Source organism: Camelus dromedarius, chromosome 31, assembly GCF_036321535.1.
Source record: "Camelus dromedarius isolate mCamDro1 chromosome 31, mCamDro1.pat, whole genome shotgun sequence".
NCBI classification, from domain to species: Eukaryota; Metazoa; Chordata; class Mammalia; order Artiodactyla; family Camelidae; genus Camelus; species Camelus dromedarius.
In genome coordinates this window covers 2,695,583-2,711,546 of record NC_087466.1, presented here as the reverse complement: position 1 = coordinate 2,711,546, position 15,964 = coordinate 2,695,583, and the positions used below count along the sequence as shown (strand labels likewise).

Here is a 15,964-nt window from a genome sequence, read left to right as displayed (position 1 = left end):
TTGAATTTTCGTGTAGGTAATTATGCCGTTTCTTCCTTTTTCCGTTGGCTTCATTGTTTCTTAAGTATTTCCTACTCTTGAGCCCTCAGCACATGAGCTCTTCTCAATGTCAGACCTGTGACTCTGGTAGCAGGCAAGGCCAGCAGCAGTCCGCGGCTTTCTGGCTTCTGCACATGTGCTTTTACTTGTTATCTGGAGCCCTGAGACCCAGCAGACGTGGGCCTCTCCAGGCATGGAGAGGACAAGGGTCACAGGCCTGATTTGGAGAGTCTCCTGGCATCTGTTTAGCGACGTAGCTGGGGAGTGTGGTCGCCAGCGGTCCTTGCCCACAGAAATCCCAGGAGGAATCGGGAAGACTGGGATCACAGCACGTGGTTCTGGGGGGTGCCTGGGGAGGAGGACTTTGAAAGGTACAAAATGAAACGTCTTTGGGGCTTTTGTTTTATGAGATTTTGAGTTTACACAGCCCCAAAAGTAGCCAGGTAAAATGCAATAGATCATTTATTATTTCTTGTACCATATCCTGCTCGTCTGCCTTCCTTCATGTGGAATTGCGCTGAACAGTATTACTTTCTAATTTTGTACCCTGGCAGTTTTTTGGTTAATGTCCTGTTAGCTTTCAGTGTTGTGTTAAGGGAACTTTTTAAAAAATCACGTGAGCTTTCCATTGATGACAGTGAGTGGAGTTGTGAGATCTGTTAGAGGTCTAAACCTGCATCTCCCTCTTTGTTTTTTTTAAATTGTAACCATTTTTGAGAGCCTGTGTTTTCTACGCCTGCTACCAAAACATGATCCCCTTATACCACGTCACTGTTCTGAAAATTGGTAACTAAAGAAAGGATTAAACACTTTTCCTGTCTTTTCACTAAGATCTGGGCATCAGGGTGAGCATATAGCCCCTATTGGTAAATGAGGGCTCGTCCTTAAAATAAATGCCAGCTAATAAATGCAGAAGGGATAATAAAATTAGAAAAATCACTATTTTGCAGCCTCCAGTGAAGGAATTGATTTGTGCAGGATAATCGAGGGTCCTCTGCTCACCCTGCTCAGACCACCCCCTGCCCCAGGGCTGCTGCTGCCCCATGTGACCTCCCTCTTCCCTCACATCTGGACACCCCCCCCCCCCAGCCCCACAGCCGCCTTGGGCTGCATGACCCATCTGCTGGCCTCCAGACGAGGAAGAGCAGCTGCACACTGAGTCCCCGCCCTGAAGTCACGGCACTGCGGCGTGCCCGTGCATGCAGGTCAGTCTTCCTAGTGGAGCTGTGCCACTGATTCTGGGTTCTAACTTTTCCTTCTTCATATTGCCACTTTGAACAGTGCAATTTTATTAACAGTGTTAAGTGTTAGTATAAGATTTCACCCTTGGTGGTGCTGTGCACCCTGGTGTTTATTTTTAAGGGATTACCAGTAGTTCAGGTGTCATGCAAGATGGTCAGTGCTAGAGCCTCTGCTGGTTCACCCACCCTGGTTGTTGTGCCACCTGCAGACATCTAAAACAAGGCATTTACTCACCAAATTTTGAGAGCCCACTATGTACAGGACATTTAGGAATAAAAAGTGAGTGAGGGTTGCATTTGTCTAGGGACTTACATTGCAGCCGGGGCCCTGGGCCTCTGCACAGGTAACTGTCATGGATTGCGGGTGTGTACGTCTAACAAAGTGTTAGGGGCGTTCAGAAGAGTGAGCAATTCTTGGGGCTGGTTTTGATCCCGGGGAAGCTCCTCAGAAGAGGTAATTCTCATGGTGAGTGTTTAGGGCAGGGGCTCACTGAGAGGGCGCTGCATAGTCGGGGAGGGTAAAGGTGATGGTGGGAGAGCTGAGTGCAGGAGGACGGTTTGGCGGCTGTGTGCGAGTGGTCTTCGCTTAAAGAACTTGGGCTTTTAGTTAGTGGGCCGAAGGGATTGGTTAAAAGATTTTTGAACCAGGAAGATGACTTACATTTTAGAAATTAAACTTAGGAATTTAGCGGAGGAATTAGATTGCAGGCGAGTAAAAGCTAGTTTCAGACAAGCTACAGGCACCAGCAGTTGAAATGTAGAAACAGCCAATTCAGGAGCCAGTGCACCCTGCACACCCGCCCCACTAGTCTGTCTGGGGCGTTGCTCTGGCTGTCCCGAGCCCTTCCGATGGCTGGCGTCGCTTCAGTGTTCCAGTGTCATTTCAAATGGGTCCTCCTCAGAAAGTGTCTGTCCGTCACAAGCACTCTCCAGTACCACGTGTTAGCAGGTTCTTGCTCTGTAACGTCATCTCAGAATTTTGAGGCCTGGAACAGAAATCGTGTTTCAGCCCACAGTTTCTGCAGGGCAGGAATTCAGTCGGGGTGCAGTGGCCGGCGGTGACTGGTCTCTGCTCCCACATACAGGCCTCAGCTAGAGGATGCAAAGTCATCTCTCATACACCTGGCAGTCGAGACCAGGGACAGCCACGTGTAGCCCCTGTGGCCCAGGCATCCTCACTACCTAGGCAGACGGTTCCAAGTACCGCAGTAGAGACAGTGCCAGGTGGAGGCCATGTTACAGGTTAGGATGCAGCCTCAGAAGTCACATGGCATCACTTCCTCTTTGTTGTGTTCAGATCGTTACAGAGCTTTGCTCAGATTCAGAAGGAGGGAAGATAGATCCTGCCCTCTCGATACAGGTTCAACCACAGAGCTTATAAGAAGAGTGTCGGTAAAGCTTATTTATACTGGAGTGGCCCTCTTTAGAAAGTACAGCTGTGTTCACAGTCATTCACACCACTTACCCCTGTCTTTATAGACATGGATCTCATCAAGCCTCAAGGAGCAGCTTCTGTCCACGTCCACGCTCCCAGAGGAGTGTTGCAGGCATCAGCCTCAATACTTGGCCTCACTGGTCTGTGAATTTCCTATATTCTGGGTTTTTTCAAATCTGGGATTTGTTCTGTGCTTCTGGTGACCCACAAAAGCTGTGTTCCAAGTCTAGACCTGTGCAAGCTGCGTGATGCTGAGCGTAGCGGGCACGGTGACTCTTCTCTGAGTGCGCGAGTCTGCGTGGCTGCGTGTGACCATTTACACAGCAGGAGGCAGACTGTTGGGCTCCGATTGAGCCTGAATCAGAGGATGAAGTGTTAGCCCTGAAAAAAGAGAAACTGTGGGTCACAGGCACATTGAAGGTTGAAGCCACACCAAGTTGGTGTGAATTGGTGGTTGTGCAGCCTGCCGAGCAATGTCTGGATGGCTCCAAGGCCTCCCCCTGGGTGGGACGAAGAAATCCACCCTTCGTTGCTTCCTGAGCTGGAAATTGTGCTCATGGGGGTCATGCTGCTCATGGACCCCGCGCTCCTGCATGAGCACAGAGAAGCCTTCCTGCATTGTGCCCCACAGGGGCTGGTGGAAAAGGCTTCAAAGACACAAATCAGGTGCAGGTCTGTTGCGATCAGTCAGGCTGAAGTTAGAGCTGCCGTGATCCCTCTGAAAGGCTTCTGCCCAGACATTCCCCAGGTCCTCTGACAGCCGGAGACTGTCGAGGCTGCGATGGTGCCCACTGGCAGGTGGGCTTGGATAGGCGGGGCAGCACCTGTGCTGGGTGGTGTAGACGGAGGGCCTGTGGCCTGAGACTGCCTTCCAGGCAGCTCTGTCGGAGTGCGTGTCGAGAGTGGCCTTGGGGTGAGTGCCCAGGGAGGCAGATGTGGTGTTTGCTCCTTTTGAAAATGCAGTGACAGGACGTCAAGAGACGGAAGTTGTGCAACACAGACACATGCTGCCTCTTGAATGCAGCAGCTGAAGCGGGCGGTGGGGCTGGTGGGGTCAGAGGTTCAGCGTGGTGCCCACGTCTGCGGCTGGAGGGAGACGGGGTGAGGTGCTTGGGTGCTTTCAGAGCCTTTCTGAATTATGGAAACATACAATATGGGATATCTAAACATACAATATGGGCTGATGTCCACGAAGATCTTAAAAATATCTCAGGCCCGTCAGTTCCTCCTTGTCTCTGCTTTTATGGCCTGAGCGCAGACCCTTATCACCTCCAAAGTCATCTCAGTCTTCCAGGCTGCCTAATACTGTATTCTGGCCTATCTTTGTTAACTTGTCTCTTTTTCGGGCTAGTTCCCCAGGGGCCAAGGAGTAGGTATCCTGCAGTTGGATGGGGCTAAATGTGCTGTCGTTACTTTTTTTTTTTTGGTGGGAGGTAAGTAGGCTTTAATTAATTAATTAATTTTAATGGAGGCACTGGGGATTGAACCCAGGACCTTGTGCATGCTAAGCTCACGCTCTACCACTGAGCTATACCCACCCCTCTCACCACCCCTGTAGTTAACGTTTTGTATGTAGTGGAGCCTGGAATATCACCAGCATCTCGGAGGATGAGGGCCAGGTGAAAGGCCAGCAGGTACTTTTGTGAGTCAGGAGAATTAGAAGCTGTATTTTTTTTTTTTTAAAAATTCATCTTCTATATGTGAAGCATCTACTGAAGCTTCAGGAGTGGGTCTGACTACACGGAGGAAGCAGGAGGACCCTGAGGGCAGCGAGCTGGCAGGAAATGAAGTCAGAGAAGGAGAGTGTGTGCAGGCTGAGGAGCCGATCCTGGCCGTGACCTCCCTAGGAACGCGGCAGGAGGGGCTGGTTTTGGTGACTTTATTTCTATGTAGAATGGTTTCATCAGTTAACCTAAGCCTGACTGCTGTGGGATAAGCAGATAGTGTTTGGAGGGTTGTGAGGATGAGAGTGAGTCTGTAGATTTCTAGCCACGCGCCTGCCACATCGTAAGGCGGCAGGTCCTCACTGTCATTGTTGCTGTGGTTTTCTCCGTGTTTACGATGCTTGATGTTAAACTACTTAGACTCTCTAAGAAAGTGTCCGTTTTTTTCTCTCTCAGATCTGTGACTTTGGTTTGGCCCGTGTTGCGGATCCGGACCATGACCACACAGGGTTCCTGACGGAGTACGTAGCCACACGCTGGTACCGGGCTCCGGAAATTATGTTAAATTCCAAGGTAAGGACCAAGTTTGCATAAACAGAAAACCAGGAGGCAGAAGCACTTTGGATGTGGGTTGCAGTGAGCCTCCCTCTCAGGCAGCCTGTTTGCAGCCAGGCTGGGGCTTGGCCAGTCTGGTCAGAGCCAGAGCACCGTCTTAGTCTGCTGTTCAGTGCTGAACTTCTGGGCCCTGGGTTTTGGCCTTTCCGCCTCAGCTGGGGTAGTGCTGACCTGTTGTGGAACTGAAGGAGGTGCCTGTCTGGTGGCTGTGACAATGCATGCTCCATGTCCAACCCCTCGGTCAGCTCTTCTGAAGTCTTGCCTGGGGCAGCCATCACTCCTGGGCTGTCGCTGCCGGGGCGGGCTGGGTTTGTGTGGGGTCGTCCGATAGCCTGCGTTCCTGGAAGGGCAGACAGAGCTTTGCTGTGAAGGTCAGGTTTATCTGATGATGAAGAATGCTTGTTTAGCCAAATTAGACTGTGATTTGAGGAAAACATAGGTGTGGAAAAACAAGAACTATTACAGTTCTCAGAATTGTGAGCTGGTCCTGCTTCCACGTGACGTGCGTCTAGGTCACAGGCACCCTCTTCTAACCAGTCTGTGTCTGGTCCTGAGAAATGATTGAAAAATTTATAAAAGCCAGAAAAAGTGAAGTATGGAGTCTTTGTTAGGTTTGTGAGCAAGGTGGTGAACGTTGCGGGCTGCCGTGGAGATGTGTGTTTGTAACACGTCATCTGCAGATAGCATTTGAATAAGGTGTCAGATTTGAGAGTTCAGGGGGCCTGACATACTTCCTGTATCCAGTATCTCAGGGTTGAGATTCTCGAACTTCCATCTAGCATAATGGAACATTAAGATACATGAAGAAAGTTGTACAAATAGACATTGGCCCTCGTGTTGAGATGTAGGAGCCAGAAAGCATCCTGGGAGTCTGGTGGGGGCGGAGGAAGGGAACAGGTACTCCCTTCCTCCGTCCTTTATGAGCAAGAGGGCTGGGGGTGAACGCCGGATGGCTGCTGTGAGGACATGGAATTCCTTTAAAGCAGTTCATTTTTCTTGGAATCATACATTTGTTCATTTTAGCAATAAAAGTAAAATCCCATTAAAATAAATCCCATTGTAAACAAGGATTTAGTGAAACAGGTATTTCAAAGAGAAAACTGCTGTATGGATTGCCTTCTAGTCCGTATGACGAATAAGCCACTCACCTGGTTCTGCCTGCCGACTGGCCATCTGGCCCGCTGGAGGGAGCCGTGGGCACGCTCTGCATCCTGGTGTCCTTGCTCTGCATCCTGGTGGCCTCGTGCTCCCGCAGGCCTCTGTCCTGACTCAATGCTCCTGTCTTCACTTCTCGTCCTCCTCCAGGGACGCTGAAAACTGAATCTGAGTCCTTTTCTATTTGCAGCCTGTCTAGCCTGAGAATGCTGCTTCCAGTAAGGCAGTCAGGGTTTTCTGTTGACTAGAGCATTTTCAGTCCTGTGGGAGAACTGAGTGTGCAGTGAGCTCCAGTGTTCCCCTAGGTTCTCAAGTCACTACCAAAGTACTTCCGCCCCCTGCCTTGTGTCAGACCCTCTGACATTCTACCAACATAAACTAGCACTGCTCCTAGACTAACACTGGGAGTGTCCTGATCCTCCTTAAAGGGGGTGGGGGTGCTTTCCCCTCGGCCGCAGCGCCCTGGTGCATGCACCGAAGATGGCCAGCGTTCGTTCAGTGACGGCTCAGTCGTGCACCCCCCCCCCCCCCAGTAAAGTCCTCTACTCCTGTTTGTGCTTTGCTTTCAGTCTGTGATCTGATCTGGTTTCAGGCCCCATGCTCTTCTGGGACGGTCCTTCCACCCTTCCTGTCTTCATGCTGGCTGCTTTGCCAAGTGTGGGTGTGTTGCTTTGTGGAATGGTTCGCATTCTGAGTTCTTGGGACGGGTTTCTCCTCCTGAGGGGCTTTAGGCCACACTTTGCTGGCACAAACCCGCGGATTCTTGGAAGCCACATGAGTGAAGTTTCTGTTTCTGCAGCCTGACTCCCCAGTGCCTCCAACGGTTATTGTATTAAGATTTGCAAAATGTGATTTTCTACATATATTGTTGATTAATTTTAAAAATTAACTTATTTTAAAACAAATGTTAAAGTAGCTATTCCTCATTTTAAACTGTTTTCCACAACAAAAACATTTTAGTGAGAAGACTGATGTTTTCATTTTGCAGATCTCTTCATTGACTGTCTTAATCTGAAAATTGCTAGTCTCAGCTGGTTCTGCACTCAGTCTGACACATGTCATTTTGGTTTAAGTTATTGAGGAAAGGTCTTCACGCATCATTGGAAAAGGGACTGTGGGTAGTGTTGCAGCTGCCTTTGGCTCTTTGGTGCCACACAGAATCTAGCAGCAAGGGGTTAATTGCACTGTGGAGTCTGAAGCAATGTCAGTGAACCCTTTGCCCTGTTTTACTGAAACCCATTGCTCTACCTGACACTTAGACCCAGGCGTGATTTTGTAAGGCCGAGCGTATGGAAAATACTGGTTCATTGTGTTGCGCGGATCCTGACTGTTGACACACTTCCTGTGTGATACCGAGCCACGCCGGGTAGCCTCTAGGAATGCCCCCTGCACACATGTGGAGAGGAAAACAGAATCACGGTAGTGGCTTGAAAAGGAGCATCACCTCTCAGATCCTGAGCTGGAGGTCACGCGGGGCTCTGGACCCCCTTGCGGGGCTGCTGGGTCCAACTCCAGGACCCCTCGCCTCTGGTGTAGGCTCACCAGCTCTTTGTCCTGTGTCCCATTTGCTTTCTCTTTCTCTGTGTGTGTGTTTAGTTCTCTGAGTCACTTGAGAATAAATTGTGGGCGCACCCTTTACAACTGAACATTTCAGTGTGTGTTTTACTCCTAAGGACAGTGGCTTGAGTGTTCCCCGGGGACATTGGATCATGTTTAGTGACATTTTTGGCTCTTGGTGCTGCCAGCATCAAGTGGTCAGAGGTTGGAGCTGCTGCTGAGCGCCCTGCCCCTCGCAGGACGGCCCGGCCACAAGGACTGTCCAGCCCGATAGGGCCACAAACAGCTGACCCCGTAGCTGGCGCCCAACTGGGGCTCAGAGTTTGGACAATGTCCTCGTGGTAAGCCTTACAGCTCCCCCCTCCCGCCCCCGCCCCCCATTCAGGCTCACACGTTGTTTCCGTCTACTTTAGTCTGAAGTAGTTCCTCAGCCGTCCTGGCCTTGATGCTTTGGAAGGGTGCGGGTCCACTGTCCTGCAGCACGTGCCTCAGTTCTGTGTCGCATGTTTGGGTGTGAATACCACAGGGTGGCGGCCTCCTCCTGGTGGGAGCTCAGCACGCGTGAGGTCTTGGGTGAAGTCCCTGGTACCTCCACTGGAAGGAAAGAAGTACATACCTGTAAAATGAATAGAAAAAGAAGATAAGAAATAGAGATTAGTAAAAATGTGATGAAGCCAGCAAACTTTTTTTCCCTCAGAGATCAAGGGTTTAAAAAAATGATTTGCAACATGGATGAAGATATTCTGGAAAAGCAGCAGTGCCCTTTCTTTTGAGTTGGTTTCCAGAATGAGTAAGTGGGCCACAAATGTCCTAGAGCAACGGTTGTTACTCCTTTTTCCAGCTTCGGCTTAAAAGGATTCTAATTCCTTCTCTCAAATTATTTGAAAAAAGAAAGGAAGTATACTTAAGAAATTCTGGTCGAATTATAAGTTAATGCACTTTGAGGAGAGAAATGAAATCAAGTAATCTCTTGGTTGCTTAGCGTCTTAAAAGAAAGCCACGCGACTGTTTGTCTGTCTGTGCTCTCTTCATTTATTTTTGAATTACAGAGCCCAAGGGGAGGTTGACACCCCGCAGCCCTGCCTGTCACTAGGGTAGCCTTGTGTTGTGGGGCCCGCGATGTCATTCTCCATCTTCTCTCCCTTCCCTGCAGGGCTACACCAAGTCCATTGACATTTGGTCTGTAGGCTGCATCCTGGCAGAGATGCTGTCCAACAGGCCCATCTTCCCGGGGAAGCACTATCTCGACCAGCTGAACCACATTCTGGGTAAGGCTCCTGAGCACATGGGGCGCTAGGTGTCCCCAGTTCGCCTGCCCAGTTTACATCAGAGTACTTCACGATGTTAAGAAGAGGTCTAGCAATGCTTTCACCTGTGATAGAATGAGCTTTTGGTCTTCCTTGATGTGAAACATTAAGGACCCTCGTAAAAACTTGATACAGAAGGTAACGGGGAGGGGGTGGAAGACACGAGAATGTCAGGGTCTGTCTGCCCCGCTGCGGGTGCTGCGCAGGTGCTTTACCTCCGTCTCCACCCCTGACAGCTGGCTGTTCTCTCTGATAGGTATTCTCGGATCCCCGTCACAGGAAGACCTGAACTGTATTATAAATTTAAAAGCTAGAAACTACTTGCTTTCTCTTCCACACAAAAATAAGGTGCCGTGGAACAGGCTGTTCCCAAATGCTGACTCCAAAGGTAAATATTATTTCATTCATTATTTTTCTGAGGCTTAGCCTTCTATTTGTTTGTTGGTTCTATTTCTTAAGTGGGTGGGCCCCTAGCCTGCGGCTCTCGGGCAGGGCCTTACTTGGGGCTCACTCGCCACTGCTTTCTAACCTTTGATTTAGGAGTGGTGGCCATGGGGTCAGGGAGTCTGCAGGTGACTGTCTGGTTCTTCACCTTTTAGTTTCTTTGCTGCTTTTTAACTTGGATCAAGTTCATTTTTTTAGGTTCACATTGTCATTGATGCTTTTTAAAGTCGGGTTTATATGAGTAGTTACGTTTAGGTTGTGTAAGCCTTTGAGTTTTAACAAACCTATACAGTCCTGCAGCCGCCACCACAGTCAAGACCCTGAGCGTTCCCATCATCCCCAAAAGTTGCCTTGTCCCTTTGGAGTCAGTTTCCATGCCTCATCCCCAACAGTCTCTGAGCTGATTTTTGTCCCTGTAGTTGTGCCTTCTACACAATGTCACAGACACGCAGCCTCCTGTGTCTGGGTTCTTCCACTCAGCATGACGCATCTGAGATTAAGATTTATCCACACTGGTGCCTGTGTCAGTCTCCTCAGCAAGTGGTGCTGGAACAATTAGACATCTCTGTGCAAGGGGAAAAAAACTGAACTAAAAATGGAACATAGACCTAAATGTAAGGACTAAAACTATAAAACTTTGAGAAGTAAACAGGGTAGAATCCTCATGACCTTAGGTTAGGTGAGGATTTCCTAATATAACACCTTAAGAGCATGAAAAAAGTGAGTATATTCGATTCTAGTCTTTGCTATTTTGTAAGTTAAGTTTAATAATTAGATTAGCCTCATTCTCATTTAACGTGTATCCGTTACATATATTAGGCAGCTATTTTTTTTGAACTTTACATTGATATAAAAGTATGGTAGGCAGAATAATGACCCCATCCCCGAAGACATCTGCATCCTAATCTCCAGAATCCGAATCCATAGTTGGGTCCATGGCGAAAGGGAGTGGGGTGGCTCATCACTGACTTCAGATGGGGAGCCAGTCTCACCCCCGGGGACCAGAGAGCAGCTCGCCGGCACATGGGTGCTGGGCCTGCCATGTCTATCTGCCTGCACAACGTGATATTTTTACCAAAATTTGACTTTATTAGGAAAGCTAACATTTTTTGGTAAAAAAAAAAAAAGTTTCAAAAATCAGGAAATTTTTTTATTGAAGTATATAATTGGTTTACAATGTTGCGTTAATTTCTAGTGTACAGCATGGTGATTTAGTTATATAGATACATAAAGACTTTTATTTTTTACATTTTAAAAAATATTTATTTATGTAAAATTCTTTTATAATTAATTCCCTAATGGTTGCTGTTCATAGAATTGTATCTTGAGCATCCATATGTGTATACATGTTTTTAAACCTAACAGTGGTCTACTTAGTTGTTGAATGTAAGTGTTGACCTGAGCCAAGTTCCAGGAACACTTGGTGCTTAAAAGAATAAGAAATAGTCTTTATCACCAGGACCAACAATAACATTTAACGTTTGCTCTACCAGCACGTGTACAGCATCTGCCTGTTAAGTTAGTTACATGATGACGTCGTGCATTGTGATTGCAGGACTTCTTAGAGTAGAACTTTACACACGTTGCACGTATCACTGTTAGACTGGCTTGTGTGCTGCGGCGTCCCAGGTGTGTTTCCTAGACCTGGTTCCTTAGCTGCCTTGTACAGAGTTGTGTAGTTAACAAAACTGCGTAATTGAGACTTCAGGAAAAGGAGAACTCTCAGGCTTTCCTTCTGTGTGTTCCCTCACTGTTTCCTGTAGTTAGTCATGATCTGCATTAAATGATTTCTGAGGCTTTTTTTTTTAAGCTTATTTTCTTTAGGTGTTAAGGTCATGAACTTTGAGGTTGGTTCATTCAGATAATAGTTAACAGCACTCAAGTAGAGTGACTTGAAATGCAGGCATTGGGTGGATTTAGTGAAGACTCGGGGAAGGAGTGCACTCGGAATGGGGTGAAAGGCGGGCAGGCAGCGTCCCGTGTTGAGAGCGTCAGCTGTGAGCGTGGTTCAGTCTGCAGCCCGGCCAGTTAGTAGTGTGTGCCCTGTGGACAAACTGCTCAGCCTCTCTGGGCCTCTGTTTTCCCAGTTATAAAACAGGGCTAGTGTTAGTAGCTGCGTCACCAGGTTGTGTGAACATCAGACCACTGGCACTGCTAGGTCTAGATTCTGAGATCTCAAGACTGAAACTTCGTCATTTAAGTATCCGAGTTCTGTCTGTCTCCATGGTTACTGAGAATGGCTGCATAGTGTTCCCTTCTCTCTTGCTGCAACACCACCCACTCTGCAGCCTGGGGCCTTCAGACAGCCTCCGTGTGACACTGACATGTGAAACACACAAGGAGTTTGATGAAACAAAACGCAAGTGTCTCTAGGTTAGCTGGCGCCTTGTGAAATGAGATGCAGAGGAGGACCTTACTAAGGTTAACCCTTACTACCCACAAAACCCACCAGCACGCACTTGCTTGTAGGTCCACGTTCTGGGCGCAGCTGGGGAGTCTGCTTCGCTCACCTCAGCCTGTGTGGCCTTGAGGGGCCTCACAGCATCTTGCAGCTGGTTCATTTCCACGCCGTGACCCTCCGCCAGCGGGAGACTGGCTGGGCGGCTCCTGAGGCAACAGCATCCCAGAAGGGCCAGAGCAGACGCTCAGGGCCTCTCAGGGTCTCAGGACAGCACGTTTCTGCCACGTCTGCTACTTGGGACACATCACAAGTTCAGCCCAGATCCAAGAAGGAGAAATAACCCACCCACTATGGCAAGAGCTGCAGAGACTTGGGGGCGGGATGTAATCTGCCACTAGGTTGCTTCTGGGTTTTACTGTAATATATGTAAATACGTTCACTTACTAAATAGAGGAGTGTCTTTTTTGAGGCCCTGGACATAGGACAGCAGTAAGATAGGTTTAAGAACCTGTATGCATGTAGCTGAAAGTTCAGATTGGCATGAAAATGACAAAGAAATGAATGGCAGACCTTGGGGAACTGAGGAGATGGAAACTTTCAAGCTGAAACACTGGCGCTTTTAACTCTGGTTAATAATAGTTCACAGAAAAACAAATGTGTCTCTTTTTAAAAAAATTTGGGGGGGGTAATTAGGTTTACTTATTTATTTTTAGAGGAGGTACTGGGGACTGAACCCAGGACCTTGTGCACCCTAAGTTGTGCTCTACTATCTGAGCTATACCCTACCCCCGTAAGTGTCTCTTAAATATAGAAAAAGGTGCCCATTTTTATTCATTATATGCGGTATGAACACTGAAAGGTCAGTAGTGGCATTTTTTCCACTCATCACAGTAGCAGGAATCAGGAGGCCGGACACCCCTGCGGTCAGGCTTGGCACAGCTGATGAGGAGCAGGCCGGTGGGTCTCTCTGTGGCAGCAGTCGGGCAGCTCTGTCACATGTTTTGTTCCAGAGCTCTGGGCATTGAACCTTTGGGCTTGCCAGCTGAGTAGGGGGAGATGGGGTGCTTCCATTTGTGTCTCTTTAATTAGGAGTGAGGTTGGATGTTTTTCTACGTTTCTTGGAAATTTCTGACTACTGAGTCCCTTAAACCAGTAGTATCCTAGGTTTCTCTTCAAAGGAATCTAGGATTCTCTCCAAAATTACTGCAGTGAGGGGGAAGAAATGATTATTATTCAGCAGATGGTACTGGGTTAGTTGAATAGCTGTTTGGAAAAAAACAGTTTAAATCATTATTCACACATCAAAGTGAATCCAAAAGAATTGATGATTAAATGCTTTTTAAAAAGTCATACTGTTAAAAAGTAACAATATTTGGCATAGTCAGTATTTTTCTGCTCTCTGCATGAAAATAAGAAAATCTTCCTAAGCTTTAAAAAGAAACCAAGAAGACAGACATAAAAGAAAGAAACAGATTTAATCACATAAAAGTTTAAAATTTAAACCCAGTCAGGTGTGGACGAGAGGGATAAAATGTTCTGAACTGAGTAACATTTGAAGGTTCCCCGTCCTGTTGTGTTGGAGGCTGCGCACAGCGTGAGGCCATATGCCTGGAGTTGGCTTCCTGAATAGAGACTTGGGCACCACCACTTAGGTCTGTGATTTTGGACAAATCAGGAGGATGAGGACACAGCCTGTCTGCCACATGCTGAGTGCTGTGGTTTCCCCAGAGGAAAGTGCTGTGCGGGTGTTTGAATCATGAGCTGAATTAGCTACTTTTTTAAATCGATCCTTGGTGGTTTGTAGGAACAGGGCTTAGAGGTCAGGAGGTCTGAGAAGCACTGGTGTGGTGCAGTCTGCACAGGTGGCCCTTCCTCTGGCCCTGCTCAGAAATTCGAGCTGAAGAGGAGTGACAGATGGCCTTGATCTAGGACCAGAGCTTTGCCAGGTGGGTAAGATGGACCTGGAATGCTGCTGGAGAGCCGGTCAGGGGACCCACCCCGGGTCTGGCAGGCTGGGAGGGAGAAGGGACTGCCGGGCCAGAAGGGTGGGTCCACGTTTCTGCGCAGCCACCGGAGGTAAAGGAAGGTAGGGCTCTGGGGGGCCACCAGGGAGAGAGTTGGAGACCATGGTCAGATGTCACCCTGGCCTCAAGGGGACTTCCAGTCTTTTCGGGGAAGTGACATCTGTCCAAGGAGGCATGTGCCCAGGCAACATGGTTCCTGGCATCTGAGCGCTGCTGCGGATGCCAGGTGATGGGGGCGGGACAGCCAGGCGCTTGGAGTGCGGGGTCAGCACTGCCAGCTGCTCACCGTTTCTCGCTTTCCCTCTGAAGTCGAGAATAACACAGAAATAGCCCTTGGAGTAAAAGGAGGCTAGAGATGCAGTTATTTTTCAAGAGGCAAAAAAAAAAAAACCTCTCTTCCTCTGAAGTTGTTGCCTGGAGGTTTAAAGGCCTAGGATTTAACTGGAAGGAGCAGAAAGTTCTGTTTTAGATGCGCTTCAGCTGCAGAGCAGCCTGTTCATTGCCTTGGAGTGTGTCCTGCGTAGTGTCAGCAGGATGTGGGGGTTAGGAGTAACATCGTCACAGTCTGACTGTGGCTGGGCCCTCGACTTCACCTGACCCGGATCTTGTCTGTCTTGCCTCCAGAAAGTCTGTGGGGATGTGTCTCAGCTTTGGGGGAGGGTGATTGGGAGCAGGAAGTGAGGCAAGTTGGTCCCCGTATTAGGGATGGTAAGACGGTCCACCCGTCTGCCTGGGCTGCTGTGGGATGCAGGTGTGAGCCCAGGTCCCCAAGTTCCTGCCGTCCCGCGGCACTGTCCTGCCCCTTGCGGGGCTCCTCTGAACCCCGCCCATCTCAGGGCCTCTCAGACCCCCTGTCTTCTGCTGCCCAGACTGGCCTCCATCAGTGGCCAGACATGGCTGGACTCCTGAGAGCCACCTCTGCTCTGAAAAGTTCTCCAGCCTGTAAACCAGATGTCTTTGCCGTCCGATTTCCTAACGTGTGCTTGTATGTTGTAAAGACGACAGAGGAAAAGTTAACTTGAAAATGTACTCTCTGTAGAAATTCATTATGTGTGTGCTTTAAGGAAAAAAAAGCTACTGCTTTTCACAGTTCACTTTATGCACATGAGAAAAGTCCTTTTTCTGTGGAATTTCTCATTATGTCCCACATGGTTTACATGTTGGTTATCTCCTAATTGAAGATGGATGGGGTGGTGTGTGGGGAAATCGCAGAGCTGAGCACACATGTGCATCCACATATGCACGCCTGCACCCACATATGCACCCGCCCTGTGACCTCGGGCAGCAGGGTGCCCCTGCCACAGCTGCTCTCTGGGTGGGACACTGTTTGTCGGAGTGGGTAAAGTTCACGTACTCATTTTTAGTGGAGGTACTGGAAATTGAACCCAGGACCTGGTGTATGCTAAGCGTGCACTCTACCACTGAGCTATACCCTCCTCGCCAAGAACACATTCTTACAGTGAATACACAACTAAAGTGATCTTTTCTTTCCTCTTCTGCCCCTGGAGCTCAGTGGCACGTGCTAATGTGCAGGGGGATGAGCTCGATGACCGGATGAGAAGTCACCACTGTGGGGGCCGAGGCTTTACTAAGGACATGCCAGTATTTCTGGTTTTGTTAGTGTCAAAATGTTCTCTGAAAACGTGTTCTTGCTGCTACCTAGTAGTTTCTCAGACTTGTTTGTTGGAGCCCTTGGACTTCTCAGGGGTGTCTCAGGGCCGTGAGCACCACTGGTCTGAGGTTCATCAAAGAAAAGGAGAGATTTTTAAAAGGAGCCCCCCCTTTGTGAGCTCTTTACCGGAACAACGATGTCTTTTCCGGCACGTGTTCTTTCTCACTGAAACCTCCTGACACAAAGTACAAGAAGTGTTTTCTCACACTGCCTTTAACCTTGTCCCAGCCGCTGTCAGCCACGCCCTTCGGCTGCCCTCTCGGCCTGAGCTGGTGCCTGGGGGCCAGTGGGCTGGGCTGTTGATTAGCCGTCCCTCTGCCTCATCCCTGTTGGTCCCACACTTGCTCCCTTTACTGCACTGTCAGCGTGGAAGACGTGTTCAGGGCTGACTGCCGGCCGGGTGGAGGGAA

The 15,964-nt window shown here is 48.8% G+C and overlaps 1 protein-coding gene across 2 annotated transcripts in view; it reads left to right on the top strand.

Moving 5' to 3' along the window:
• Nucleotides 1–15,964, top strand: part of MAPK1 (mitogen-activated protein kinase 1) — a 72,770-nt gene that overhangs the window by 48,101 nt on the left and 8,705 nt on the right. For both annotated transcript variants that reach the window (XM_064481006.1, XM_031443158.2), the window contains exons 4-6: nt 4,836–4,952; nt 8,860–8,974; nt 9,270–9,401. In XM_064481006.1, coding sequence (XP_064337076.1) covers nt 4,836–4,952; nt 8,860–8,974; nt 9,270–9,401 — 364 coding nt within the window. The remainder of the gene's footprint in view (nt 1–4,835; nt 4,953–8,859; nt 8,975–9,269; nt 9,402–15,964) is intronic.